Source organism: Micropterus dolomieu, linkage group LG17 (genome assembly GCF_021292245.1).
Source record: "Micropterus dolomieu isolate WLL.071019.BEF.003 ecotype Adirondacks linkage group LG17, ASM2129224v1, whole genome shotgun sequence".
In the NCBI taxonomy this organism is placed as follows: Eukaryota; Metazoa; Chordata; class Actinopteri; order Centrarchiformes; family Centrarchidae; genus Micropterus; species Micropterus dolomieu.
In genome coordinates, this window is record NC_060166.1 from 38,801,601 (window position 1) to 38,815,396 (window position 13,796).

Genomic DNA, 13,796 nt, shown 5'->3' on the forward strand with positions numbered 1-13,796 from the left:
AGAGGAAAGTTGCTGCTCCAGTTCATTTAAAGAGAGCACGCTGCTCTTTGTTTTCTTTCCAAAATAGGGTTTATGATGTTTTAAGAGCTTTTTATTGGGCGTAATTTATTTTCAATAAAGAATCTGGCAGGACTGTGGGTTCACTTTATGTGAAGTTGGGGCTGGTGAGTGTTCCGGCTTTTTTATTGCAAAGTTTTCCCTATTTGTACATTTGTGTACCCAGGATGCCTCACGGGACTCATATATGCTTCATTTTTGTGAGTGGGTCTGCTGCCCCTTATGGTTTGCCCTTGGAGCACAAATGAACCCCAACTCCTCATGTCCCACGGGAGACATCAGCCACAATTATAACCAGTCAAGCCTTTGCTTAAGTACACCAAATCATGACATGTCCTCTCCTCTCTGCTGCTGTTGCCTTTAAATATAGCAAACATGTTGAAAATAAATCTTTCAACTTTCTTAAAACGTTCATAAAACTTCACAAATCACAGTCAGACAAAAAGAAAACAAATCAAAATGATCAAAATGGACTTTAGTCAAAATTATAAGATTCACATTTTAAGATTTAAATAAATCAGAATCATGGGAAACAAAGCAAAAAATTCTACTTAGGTCAAAAATAAACAAGTTCAAATGAATGAGAAGCAAGAACAAGTTGTATGATACGAAGTATCACTGAGTAACAATTCACTTTTCAGTTCTGGTTCAGTGAAAATTTTAATAAAATAAAAATAATAATACGGACTTTCAAAGTCAAAATTCTGACTTTTAAGATTTAAATAAATCAGTTATGGGATGCAAAGCAAATATTTCGACTTAGGTCAAATACTTTAAGTCAGAATTGAAACTTTGACAAATGAGATGCAACAAACTGCATGATGCAAAGTTAAAATGCTGAAACACAGTTCAGTTAGAAAGTGAGAGATAAAATGAATAAAATAGAAATAAATTAAAAATACACTATAAAGTAAAAGTTTCAACTTCAGTCAAAAGTATGATACACAATAAAAATGTGCACTTTAGTTGAAGCATTTAGGTTTCAAAGTCTAAATTAAGACTAAACGTTTCAATAAATCAATGAAATAAGAAAATTCTGAAAAAGCTTCTTATTTCATTTTCATACATCTGAATTTTGTCACATAAGTTTGACTTAGTATCTCATTATTTTTTATGCCCAAAGTATTTTTTTAATCATCCTGACTCATGGAATCAGTTTTTTTTCCTGGCAGAATTTGGCAAACTCAACGTAGGTCTGGTGAAGATCCAGAGCTGCTGGTTGAAGGTGGGAATCACCCCTGCTGCTCGTGTTCCTATATTTGTGCCAACAATAGGTTCGTCGTTTCCCATCATTCCCTCTGGACACGGACGCCAGGCTAATGAGGCCGGGGGATCGCGGCATTTCGGAGGTGATAATTGTCACGACACCTTCACAGGATTTAAAGACGGGCGGTGGTGGTGAAGCAGGAATCCAACAGAGGGGAGACCAAAGAAAAACAGATTTGCAGGTTCAAGGCACCGCTGGGTTTCTGCTTTAAATCCAAGAATGTTAAAGATTCCTGCGGTTTCCATCTTTTGTTTTCCCATAGATTAAACATATACAGGAGGACTCACATGTTCCCTTTAAACCTCAGCCTGGAGAGGTAAACAGATTCTTTACAGTGGTCTCTCTCTTTCCTTCTGTACGCCCCACAGAGGTAAGATTACTTACAGAAGCTAAGGCGCTGTGATATATCGGATTCTAAGCGAGACTCAAAGTACTCAAGGTTCTTCAGCCATTAAAGGCGTTGTTTGTTGAACATTATTTGGACTTCTGTACAGAACAGGATGGTTTGAGTGAAAGAATATTTTAAAATGTGGTCGTTTTTAGAAAATCTAAACGAGTTGAAATTCAGTTTAAAAGGGGGAAATTAACTTAAGGAAAGAGGTAACTTTACAGCCATAAAAGCAATTCAGATTATTTATATAACATTCCATGGTTTTCTACTTTGATATGAGGACCAAACTCCAGTCAAACAATGCTGAGTTTAGGACACAGAGGGAAAATCTACTTTTGCAGCAGCTAGCTGTGTTCAAAACCGTTTAACAAAGCAATATAAAGTCAATAAAGTCGACACAACATCTTTGTTTCCTTCCTTTATTGAGAATGTCGATGGTGAGTTCACATCAACGTGAGTCACAGAGTCTTTAACGAGCACATGAAGAACAGCAGCTGAGCCTGAAACACCGTCCTCTCCGTCATGGGTTCTCTGTCCGGATGGTTGGTCTCTCCGGGGAGGGAGAGCCAAGGATAAGAGAATTAAGATGGACTAGAAATCTCACAAAAAGAATTGTAAAAAAAAAAAAACAGACCTCCTATGCAATTATACACGTGTGTTATATGTGAAGAGACTCACGTCTTCAGAAGGAGCCACAGACAGGAAGTCACACTGACATGTTGTTGAGTCTTTTTAGAGGATTTGCAGATTTTATCTGGTGTGTAAATGTTATCAGGAGGAAAGAAAGTGGAAAGTGGTTTAATTCTTCATTTCCTTTCTCCACCACTGGGCTCAGCTGCCAGTCTTCATTGCGGCCACAAGCCAGGGGCGATTGCGCGTCCACGCCGCAGTCGCCGCCGCACATACTGAATAGACTCCTAAGATTTTTTTTTTTTTATTATAAACAATATTTATTACTTTAACATCGTCTCCAGCAGCCATCAGCACAGTTCGCGACACACACACACACAGGAATAGGAAATAAAATACACATTCTGAAGGTGTGGTACAAGACAGAGCTCTGCTGATCTCAGGTCAGATCCTGTGAGCGGCGGCGCCGACCAGAGCTGGAGTGGCGATAGCAGCGCTGATCTCAGAACAGCCTCCAACCGCCAACAACAAGAGTTTAACGTGACCCTAAGCGTCTCTCTCTGTCGCTTGTTTTAACCAATCAAGCAGCTTGATACATTTCAGGTGACACCAAGATGATCCAGGGAGGGGGCCCCGAAGCCCCGCCCCCCCCAAAAACAGGAAGTGCCTCTCTCATTGGTGCAGAGGCCGGCCAGTGTTCCAGCACCGTAGACCCTCCCACTGAGACATGATTGGTTGCTTGTGACGGCGGCGACCGCTCGGCTACAGTCCGCAGGTCTCCGCCCCCCCGTCCCCCCACCCACCCCCTCCTCTGGCGCCTCACCTCAACGCAGATGGACATCCTGGCTGCGATTGGTGGAAGTGTAAGAGGGGGCGGGGCTCACTGCTGTTTGGAGCGCCAGAAACGCATGGCGATGGAGCCGAGAGAGACTCCCTGCTTCTTCTGCTGGGAGAGCTCGGCCAGACGCTGCTCCTCCTCCTGAGAAACGGACATCAAACCAGTCAAATCTAAGAACATCCAGACAAAACAAAAGCAGGGTGCGTTTGATTTGTCCTCCTACCAGTGCCAGCTGAGCCTGTCTGCGTTTGAAGGCCTCGATGGGGTCCTCCTCCAGAGCGTAGTTCTCCAACACTGAACGCACGTCCTCCACCCCGCTCAGAGCGATGGCTGACAGAGAGCAGGAGGTCCAACAGTGACTTTCACTCTCATTACCAGAAAACTCAGTGGGCCTCATTCACGAAGGTTCGTTTCACTCTTAAATATGTTCAGAAAAACAGATGCGGACCGTAGTGAATCAGGATTGTTCACAATTGTTGGATGATTGTTCCAACAAACCAAAATCGCCCTTTTTGCCGTATGCAAACTAACAGTTAAAAGGTCAATATCACAACAAACCAGAGCCTAAGCCCCTCCCCTTCCGTGGACCACCGTGGGACCTTATTTCAGAAAAGTCAACGACGAGAGACGACAAATGTTTTGATCGCGTTTGCGTCACATATGGACACTGTCAAAAACCCCTGGGGTCACTTTTTACCGCCCCGGATCCCCTTTGGCGCTGTTTTTGCACATGTAGTCAAGTTAGCAAGAATAAATCTGCAATGTCCGGTTAGACTTTCAAAATAAAACTAGTGATTTTGTTGTGAAATGTCGCAATTTGTTTAGGTACAAAAACTACTTAAGGTTTCACCACCATACTCTGACTTTTCCATCAAATATCCTACACCTAACTTTAGCGTTCAGAAATGACCTACAGGGCCTTCCCCTAGTGCGTTGGACTATGACGCTAAGAGGCTCCGCCCAGTGATGACGCGTCCAAAAGTGACGACCTGGGAGTGAGAACGCGTTGGTTGGCGACGTGCATTGTGCGAGACGAGAGATGTAGTTATATTTTAATGACCTTCTCTGTGCTGGAGTTCTTTTAAGAACGTGATGGTTTTACGCAGTTTGTTTTTAAATTTGTAAGGAACTTTATCGTGCGTCTCTTCATTAAACTCCCACATTAAAAAGCTGATTTAATGGTCAAGCACAGCCTGTAGTTTTTCATTATTTCATTTATATATTTATATATGTTGCTCGTGGATTGTGGTTACAAATAATGATGCCTGTGCGTCGCTGTGTACGGCGTGCGGGCCTCCAGCCCACAGCTGCTGGCTAATCAGGTCCTTAGACCGCGGTGGAAACGCACACAACAGAGGGCTGAAGGAACCTTTAGGTCCTTGAAAAGAGAGTCCCGGGTACTTTTGGTCGAAATAAAGCTAAGGTTTCATGAATGAGGCCCAATGTAGTTCACCTTAAAGACAGAAGACAAAATGCACTCATTTCCTTTCTATCTGAGGTGAGTTGAGAAGCTTTCTGTTTGTGTACAGACTAAACAAACTAGAAGTTAGTGAGCTTTAGAGGAGCTGGTCCAGACTCGTGTCTGTACTTCAGACAGAAAGCAAAAACTTTGATCCTTTGTTTAAAACGCAACAACTACTGAAAACACAGGAAAGAAAAGAAAGATGGACCCCTGAACGTCTCTCGTTGGGGCGTCTTACTCTTGAGGAAGTTGGCGAGGTCATAGAGCGTCCGGTCCTCCGAGTTTCCGTCCCATTTCTTCAGAGCCATGCCGTTGAAGGGCTGCAGGCTGAACGCCTCCCGTTTACAGTCCACCACGATCACCTTGCTGGTGTCCCGGTTCAGACACGACACGTCCTGAACAGACGAGACACAGAGGTCCACATGTTAGAGATACTACGCAGAGATTAAAGTGGGATGCCAGTGCGCTCTCATGTCTTTTTATTGAGCTTCAGATAATTATTATAGTATCACAAACTAAAAAGACCCTTTGGTTTTGTTACCCAACATAAGCTGCAGGACCCTGTTGACCTTTTTAGGGCCTAATCAAGTAACTTTATTACATTGATGATCTTTAATATTCAAAGTACAACCCACAAACACCCACAAACACTTTCTCTGGGAGCTCCAGCTGGTGACTGTTGGTGTGTGTGTGAGAGAAACAGATGGAGAGGGTGTGCGTGCGTGCGTGCGTGCGTGCAAACCCCAGCGGACACATTGGTGCATCCTCCTCACCACCCAATGAATAAAAGGCACCCGTCTTCCTTCAGTGTGTGTGTGAAGCTGAAGTGTCTGAACTCACCGCTGCACAATACGGACATTTAGGTTCATTCACCCCCGTTTTCACTTTAAGTGGTTTCGACCAGCCGGGTTCATAGGATCAATCCGGGGGGGGGGGGGTTCGTACCTGTTTTAAGGGTCACGGGCCGAAAAGGTTCAGACAGACAAATATACAACTTTTTGTGTGAATGACTAAATCGATGGAGGCGTTTCATTTTTAGGGTAATTTATTTACATGTCAGAACAACTGACGGTGTTAATTTCACTCTGCTGAAATACAACATTTATTTTATTCGCTCCCAGGGTCCATTATCTTCTGTCATTCGAGAAGTTTCAGCCAATCACAACAAGCAACGTAGCAACAATGGCGGTTACCCTTATACTTTACGTTTTCATAAAGCCCAGGCGAAAGTAAAAGGAGCTGTTATAAATAGATGCTTCCAGTCTGTGAAGGTGCACCTGTGTACAGGTAGCCTCCACAGCAGTGGACCAGCTGCTGGTCTCTGACGTAGACCAGATTCCCCTGCAGATCCTTCTGACAGCAGGACTGAGCTGCTCTCTCCTCCTTGTTAAACGTATTTATTTATTGTTTATTCAAACACTGTAAACGTAAAAAAAGCCTTTCTCACTAAACGCAAGTCAGTGATGTTTTATGGAGGACCGTGGTTAACGCTCATTTACACCCCCGGCCTGTCAACTTCCACTGCGCCACACTCCTCTGTCTTTGTATGGAAATGCCGCTCGTCAAATCTGCTCTGCGATGTTATTGGCAGGAGCCATCTGTGGCTGCAGCCTCTGTTCGGAGACTAGAAATAGAAATGACATCTACTGCTGTGAAGAGCAGACGCCGCACCAACGACCAGCAGAGGAAAGAAACCCCTGTCGCTCATCACAGTCAAAAAGGGAAGAATCATCATAAACTGAGTGATTAAGAATAGGCCAAAATTATTTCAAGTTTATTTGTTTGGTAAGTAAATACTTAAAAAAGAACCATGGTTTCTCTTGCTTGTGTTGTGCAGGTTAAGGGATCATTCATCAATAAATCCTTTTGTCATCGTCTCCTGAACTCTGCAGTTTTTGACTTTATAAACTAAACATGAGGGCGACACCTTCTCCCCCGTCAGCGGACGTTATGAATCACACTGTGTGTCCCGACGGTAAACCCTGCGTGGACAGCAGGTCCTGGAATAAAAACAACAAAGTTTGAAGGAAGACAGTTAATCCAACTGTTGTGTTTGCGTTTCTTATCCTGGGCAACAGCCAACAAACAATAAGACGTCTGATCCATGTCAGGCCTGCAGCCGACGCTCAGATGCAGGGCAGCAGACAATAGCTGCATGTTGGGCAGGTTTATGAGAGGGCGAGGAAGGGTCTGCTCGCCGTGGCTTAGGAGGAATTAATGATGCACGTTTAGCTGGTTATGATCATTGGTCATCAACATTTCTGTCACGTCTAACTACAATCATTTGGAGGCATGTTACGGTCGTCTGCCTGTATGAGAATAATGAGAACAAAGATAACTTCCTGACCAACACTCCAGGGTTTATCCACGGCACTGTGCAGGTGCAGCCGGACCCGATACCAGCAGAGTTACGGTGTCCCAGGCAGCTCGCTCTTAATGGCTGCTGCGGGTTTCTTAGTGTGCCTGTAAAAACTACAGGATCGTTCAGGCCAATAGACCAGCCTCTGATCGGGAAACCCCCCGTGATTGTTGGCTGCAGGGTTAATAAAGGATAACATAGGTGTAGGCACACACCCTGTGATGGTTGGGGTAACGGGCTTCGGGGGGCTGTCAAGAGTAACATAGCTAGCTGGCCGTATCAAAGTAAACAAGGGTCCATCAAACGCAGAGCCAGTCCTAAGATTGCGGTCCTGAAACTGCAGCCTCCGGTACTACAGGCTGCATTAACCTGCGCTATCAAGTCACATCTGATCCCTTTTGTTTTTAAACTGTCCATCGAGAGTCTGACCTTGAGTCAGGAGCGCAATAATAAATCAGAGGAGGACTCTTAATTACTTCTGTTTGTACGGCGTTACAGCCCCAAAAAACCCTTTCTGTTTTTCATCAGCTGACATAAACGGCAACATGTGTGCGATACATTAATTACACTGAACAGTCTGCCTCCACTAGTAAAGTTCTAGGATCTAAGAATAAATGGTGAAATATTTATTTAGAGGCTGGTGGTTCAATCCCCACGCTCCTCCTGTTCACTGCTCTACATTCGACTGTGTTTGGATTAAAAGCACAGATGGCAGAAAATGCACATCAGTGGATTTAATAAACAACATCTTTCATTTCATTTCCAAACTTTCTCTTGACATAAGTAGCATTTAAACTCTCCCTCAGCATATGGATTTGCATTTAATAACTCTCTCTTAGCATCTGTTGCACTCGGGTCTGTCTTGGCGTTATGGAGATGAGATGATAAGTGTGTCTTCTCTCTGGGAAGTAGGTTAACCAGCTCCTTACAACCTCCAGCCTGTTCGTCAATAAAACACAAGAGATGACAGTTGGAGGGAGACAGAAGGAGGAGGAGGAGGAGGTGAAGAGGGAGGGAAGAGAGACATGAAGTGAAGGAAATAAGAGGAGAGAAGGAAGGCAGGGGTGAGATGAGAGGAAGAGGGGGGAGAGGGAAGGAGGCAGGAGGTTAATGAGGCCTGAAAGGGAGACAGAGGGGAGGAGGGGAATCACTGGCAGCAGCAGAAGGCAGCTATCTAGAGCAGACTCGGGGGTTAATGCAGCGGCGTGCTGCCTGTCTGTGTAACAGGTGTTTCATCAAGTTTCTTCACCAAATATCACCTTTGGAATCGACTGTGCAGCTCTGGATTTCTTTACACACGTTCTTCATGAGAAAATACAATTTTGTCGTACAAAGTTTTAGTTAACAGACAGTTCAGAGGTTGGCCTTCCAGTCGGGTAGAAAGGTGAGCTGAGGTCAGGCTGAGCCCCTACAAGTGTTTATTATCACCACATATATTGGTGTTGAAATGACTAGAAGGTAAAAAGGTTTGGAATCTGTGCAGTAGACGCTTCAGTCTTGTAATCCGCTCGGTGTCTTTTCTCTGTGTTCACCTGACGCCACTGACCTGCTCCAAAGAGGCTGGACTATCACTGGCATTTCACACTGAACAACGCTCGCGCTCATTATTCTTCTGCATTGTAAACAAACAAATCCTCTAAGTCTGAGTTGGAACCAGGTTATTCTGTATGTTTCAGACTGGTGATTTCAGGTTGTGTTGAGGTTTTTTTGTAACAGAGCTTTAACTCTGGGCTGAAAAGCAGCGAGCCAGGAGGTCCAACGTTATGTAGCAGATCTCTTCTTCTAAAGCAACAGAAAACCAGGGCTGTACCTTGACATGATGCCCCTCCATGTAGCGTGTTGCATCTCTGAAGAGACGATACATGACGAAACCCTGAGGGTCGATGCTGTCGATCAGAGGATACGCCGTCTGGACACACACACAGCAAAGGAAGGCAAAATAACCATCAGCTTCAGCCAAAACACACTGTTAAATTCTATTATTAATTCAATTCAACCAACTGACTATTTTTTTTAGTTTTGAGTCAAATTCAAACAAAAACACAAACTATTCTCTGGTTTCAGCTTCTTTGACTTGAGAAGCAGCTGAAAGCTCGAGCTTTAGAGGTGCCGGTTGCCTCTGAACAGAAGCAGGCTAGCTGTTGCACCCTGTTTTTTGTTGTCTAAATCACATTAAATAAAACTGCAACACCACTGGTTCTGCTCAGTTTAATTTCTTTGGGAAACGGTAACGTTTTGGACCGAGCAGGCAATCGGATGTTCCCTGCTGTGGGGCTGCAGCTGAAACACACGCGATGACAGCTGTCCAAGCATAACATAAAATGTCAGCAGCAGCGGGACGAAGATCAGTTTCACCTTCAGCGACTCCACACTGCGCTGCAGCGTGACACGACTGTTAAACTGTGCGTCTCCTCAGGCAGCAGATCTGATCAAACAGCATTGTGAGAATAAGTGATAAACAGGCTCTCACCATGCCGGTCTCTGCCGTGAAGATGACGATCTCGTAGAGCGGTGCGAGCTGCTGGAACAGGTAGTCGATGCCCGGACGTTTCTTGAAACGCCAACCTGTCGACAACTGGAAACACACAATAATATATAATAAAGTTATTTCCTCAGATGCAGAATGAGACCGCGTTTCGTCATTGCGTTCTTCTTGTAGAATTCTGGCAGTGTAGACGCTCATCACTACGTTCCAAGAGGAAGAAGTAGTAATAATATACAGCAGGGGTCGGCAAATAAGTTTTGCATCGGAGCAATTTTTCTCCATTAGATGGTGAGAATAAGACTTAATATTTGATTTTACTGAGTGGCAGTTTAACACGCGCTGCAGTGTGTGTGTGTTCTGGTGTTTGATCCGCATCCATCAATCCCAGCGCGACGGCTCTTTGTCAAGCAGGCTCCAGACTCTCAGAATGTCCTTCAGAATTTTTTAACTTAGTAAAGTAAAAGCTCTCAATTCAACTCGAAATAAAGCATTGCTGCAAAAACCTTTTACTTTGAAACCACTAAAGAGGAAGGGATTATGCGGGCCAGATATTATTGTTGGCGGGCAGTTTTGGCGAGGGTCCATAATCAGAGAGAATTAATGCGTTTCCCTCGTCAATGTTTGTATAAACTTTATCTATTATGTGTTTTATAATTCATTCATCGATTACTAAAATGCATCGATGCAAGTTCTTTGTTTAATCCATGTAACTGAGAAAATAGTGAGGGACGAAGAAGAAAGTGTCCAAAGTCTTTATTTCAAGCTAAAATAAACAACTCTGTAATGTCGCAGTCCGTTCACCGTAAAACGAAATTTAAGTGGCCTAACGTTACCGCAATAGCACGACGGCACCTGATCGGAAAGCACCCGGTGTTCTGCCAGCGGACCACAGACAAGGTAACAGCAACTTTGCCGCCAAGCAAAAGTACTTCTTAAACGATGCGTCGATTAAATAATCTGCAGAAGGCTTGAGTACCGAAATCATCGTTAGCTGCAGCCCTAATGGACTGTGGTGCAGAAACAGTGACAATGTTACACACTCAGTGGCCAAGTCACAATAACATATGGTTTTACTGAATTCACAACCTCACCGCTAGATGCCAAAACTCTTACCCTTTAAATGATGTCACAGGGAATGATAAGACAGGTTTAGCTTGGAGACACTAGCCGACCCTGAAAGTGTGTTCACTGAACTTCCAGCGAGTTCTGTCTCTCGTGTAACTGGCCTCGTTAGTGAGACAACCGTTAATATAATAATACCTTCCATTATTATTATTATCATACCTTCCGTCCGTTAGAAAGAAAACGTAACTTTGACGTGGCTCACAAGTCAGTAAAAACACAGAGTAAGCACGGTATTTATTATCTTACTGCAGCTGGAATCGACAACGTGTGGTGGTATCATGTACGACGCACGAAAAACAGCGCGTCCACAGCTTCATGGAGCAGGACTATCTGTAAATGTAGCAGCAGGACAGCTGTTGCTTCGTTATGGTCAGACGCTCAGAGGTCCTGACCTTTGCACTGAATGAAGCCTGGTTGCTGAACCACCTGAGAGGGCACCCACCTGTCGCTCAAAACGGCCACGTCCTCAATTATGCATAACTTTAAGCCTTAAAAGGTAACTGGACCCTATTTTCTCATGTTTTTGTGTCTATGTGACTAATTTGAACCATTTCTTCTGAGGCCGGTTCAGTATTGAGCGTTTCTGGGACAGGAAGTAAGGTTCAAGTGGTACGGCAGGTGAAGGTACTCCTGGGTCTGTTTGAACAGGCGCCAGTTAAGGCTGCTGCACACCTGTCAGGCAGGTGGACGGAGTGTGTGTGTGTGTGTGTGTGTGTGTGTGTGTGTGTGTGTGTGTGTGTGTGTGTGTGTGTGTGTGTGTGTGTGTGTGTGTGTCTCTCTCTCGACAGGTGGTGGGACACACCTCCAACACACTCTCCATTTTCTCCACCTCTCCCAAAAAAGACATTAACCCCCAAATTCACCTCCCCTCCTCTTCCTTCACATCTATGACAATAACATTCTGTATTTAAAGTTAAACTGATATTCTCTGTATCTCGTGGCTGGGGAAGGACTGCAGAAGAGCATCAGAGGAGGAGTAAAGAAGTGCAGAGCAGGAGTGAGAAGGGAGAGAAACGAGGTGGAAGAAGGTTTGCTTGCCATCCATCCAAATTTTTATTTTATTAGAATTCATTTATTTTTATTTTATTTAACACACATTTTTATTTAATATATGTATTTTTTTATAAATTTTTTTTAAACACACTTTTACTGTTTTATTGACTTTATTTGTATTTTTAATATACATATGTATTTTTTTATTTTTTTTAAAACACAAACACTTTTACGGTTTTGACTTTATTTGTATTTTTATTTTTAATATATACATGTATTTTTTATTTATTTACTTTTACTGTTTTATTGACTTTATTTAATGAACTGTATGAAATGAATTGTTCTTATTATATTTTAAGCTTTGGCAATATTGTAGTTTGACATGAATTGAATTGAGAAATGGAGGTAAGCGTGCAGGTTTCACTATATAGATTGATAGCTAGCTGGTTTTTAATAAGGGAGAATAAAGTAGAAACCTCATATTTGATGGTTTTCTACTTTAAAGCATCAGCGGAGCAGGGGGAGTGTGGAGAGACGTACCGACCACTCCGGGTGCAGCAGGACGTCGGTGAGCTCCAGCACCAGAGTGTAGGGGGGCTGGTAGTACGGCTCCTTCAGGGGGTCGGGCAGCAGCTTCGGGCTCGTCGGCTCGATGATCATCTGACCGTGACATCATCAACAGGGGACCAACACCCGGGGACACAGAGACAACAGGTCACACCGTGCCAGCACATTAACCGTGAACACATTTCACAACAGCATCCAGAGTCAGACGAGGAAGTCGACAAGTCTGAGAAAATTCAGGGAAGTCCTGCTGATATGCATCAGGAAATGCCCCGGATTTATTCTACAGAGACAGTAGACATAAGTTTGTGTTTACAGGAGCCAGAATGAGCTCCTACTGCCCCTGAAAAGCCCAAACAGGAAGCTGGGATATGCCCATTTAAAGATGTTCCTACACTACAGATCCTGAAGCTGTTGCTCATAGAGAAGATGATGCATTCATAAAAACTTTACACCACAGCTTCGCTGAACGCGCTGGAGGGAAACTCCCAAACTATAATCTGCAGAAATCTCACATTACACTGAGATGTTTGTGGTGAGGACAGTTTATTTAGGAGGCAACAATGTGATTTCCATTTGATTAGGGTGATTAGGGTTTTTCTGTGAATCATCTGTAACAAAAGTATAAAGGATAAGAAAATCTCTGCCGACGTGGGTGAAGAAAGCGGTTACAGCAAACATGGCTAACAACAATTACTGGAGGTTCGTTTGTCAAAAGAACCCCTTCAGATCATTTTAAAGACACCAATAATATCAATGATATTAATTTGGGTTTGTTTTCCGTTCAGTTTGATTCAGCAATTTTATTTTAGTTTGATTTTCTAGCGTAAAAGCTAACGTGATCCTGCTATGCATCTTGCCTCGAGTCTTTAAGAGTGGTCTTTGTTTAAGCTTTTAGCTTCCTACCTCCTCCTGAAAATGCTTGTTAAAGTGATAAAGTAATTCATGTATGTATTAATATATAGAAATCTGTCTGTGTACTTATCGTACATTTATACAAGAAATGCATGCAAACAAGAAAAGTACAAATCCCTTCCTTCTGCAATGGATTAAATTAGTGACGGAAATGTGCTTTGTTCAGTTTTTTAGGGCCCAAAAGTGTCAAATATTAAACGATATTGATATCAACCTTGATAAAATATGCAACCACTCGTCAGTTGCCAAATTTCCAGGAAAAAGACAAACCTGAAGACGTGTCCCCAGAAGTAGCTACAGCCCTGATACTTTCTGATTAATTGATTTATTGTTCTGGTTTGGGTTGATGACAGAATAGTGCATGAACGCATCACGTCAGGTTCAGGATGTCTGAAGGCCACTCACCTGTCTGTAGTCCTTGAAGTATTTGAAGGTTCTTTTCAACTGTTGGACGACTGGAGGGTCTGAAAGAAAGAAAGGCCACAGTGACAGTCACCCAACCTTTCAGAAATCATCTTCAAATAAAAGACAAATAACACTTCCACATGTTCAGGTTAAAACTTCTCTGATCTAAGAGAAATTAAGGAAAATATACAGGACGATATGTTCAACAATAAAACTACAAAGGATGAGACAACACATTTCAGCTGTAGTCTTAATGGGTCATAAAAACTACAACTCCCTGGGGAGACGCCACCCCTAACAGCTGA

At 43.3% G+C, this 13,796-nt stretch overlaps 1 protein-coding gene across 3 annotated transcripts in view; it reads right to left on the reverse strand.

Annotated features, from left to right (window-relative positions):
• Window positions 1-2,120: 2,120 nt before the first annotated feature.
• Window positions 2,121-13,796, reverse strand: part of timm50 (translocase of inner mitochondrial membrane 50 homolog (S. cerevisiae)) — a 48,732-nt gene continuing 37,056 nt past the window's right edge. For all 3 annotated transcript variants that reach the window (XM_046074311.1, XM_046074310.1, XM_046074309.1), the window contains exons 5-11: window positions 13,492-13,550; window positions 12,148-12,267; window positions 9,475-9,579; window positions 8,815-8,913; window positions 4,884-5,040; window positions 3,407-3,513; window positions 2,121-3,324 (exon numbers count right to left, since the gene is read on the reverse strand). In XM_046074311.1, coding sequence (XP_045930267.1) covers window positions 3,226-3,324; window positions 3,407-3,513; window positions 4,884-5,040; window positions 8,815-8,913; window positions 9,475-9,579; window positions 12,148-12,267; window positions 13,492-13,550 — 746 coding nt within the window. In that variant the 3' untranslated portion in view covers window positions 2,121-3,225. The remainder of the gene's footprint in view (window positions 3,325-3,406; window positions 3,514-4,883; window positions 5,041-8,814; window positions 8,914-9,474; window positions 9,580-12,147; window positions 12,268-13,491; window positions 13,551-13,796) is intronic.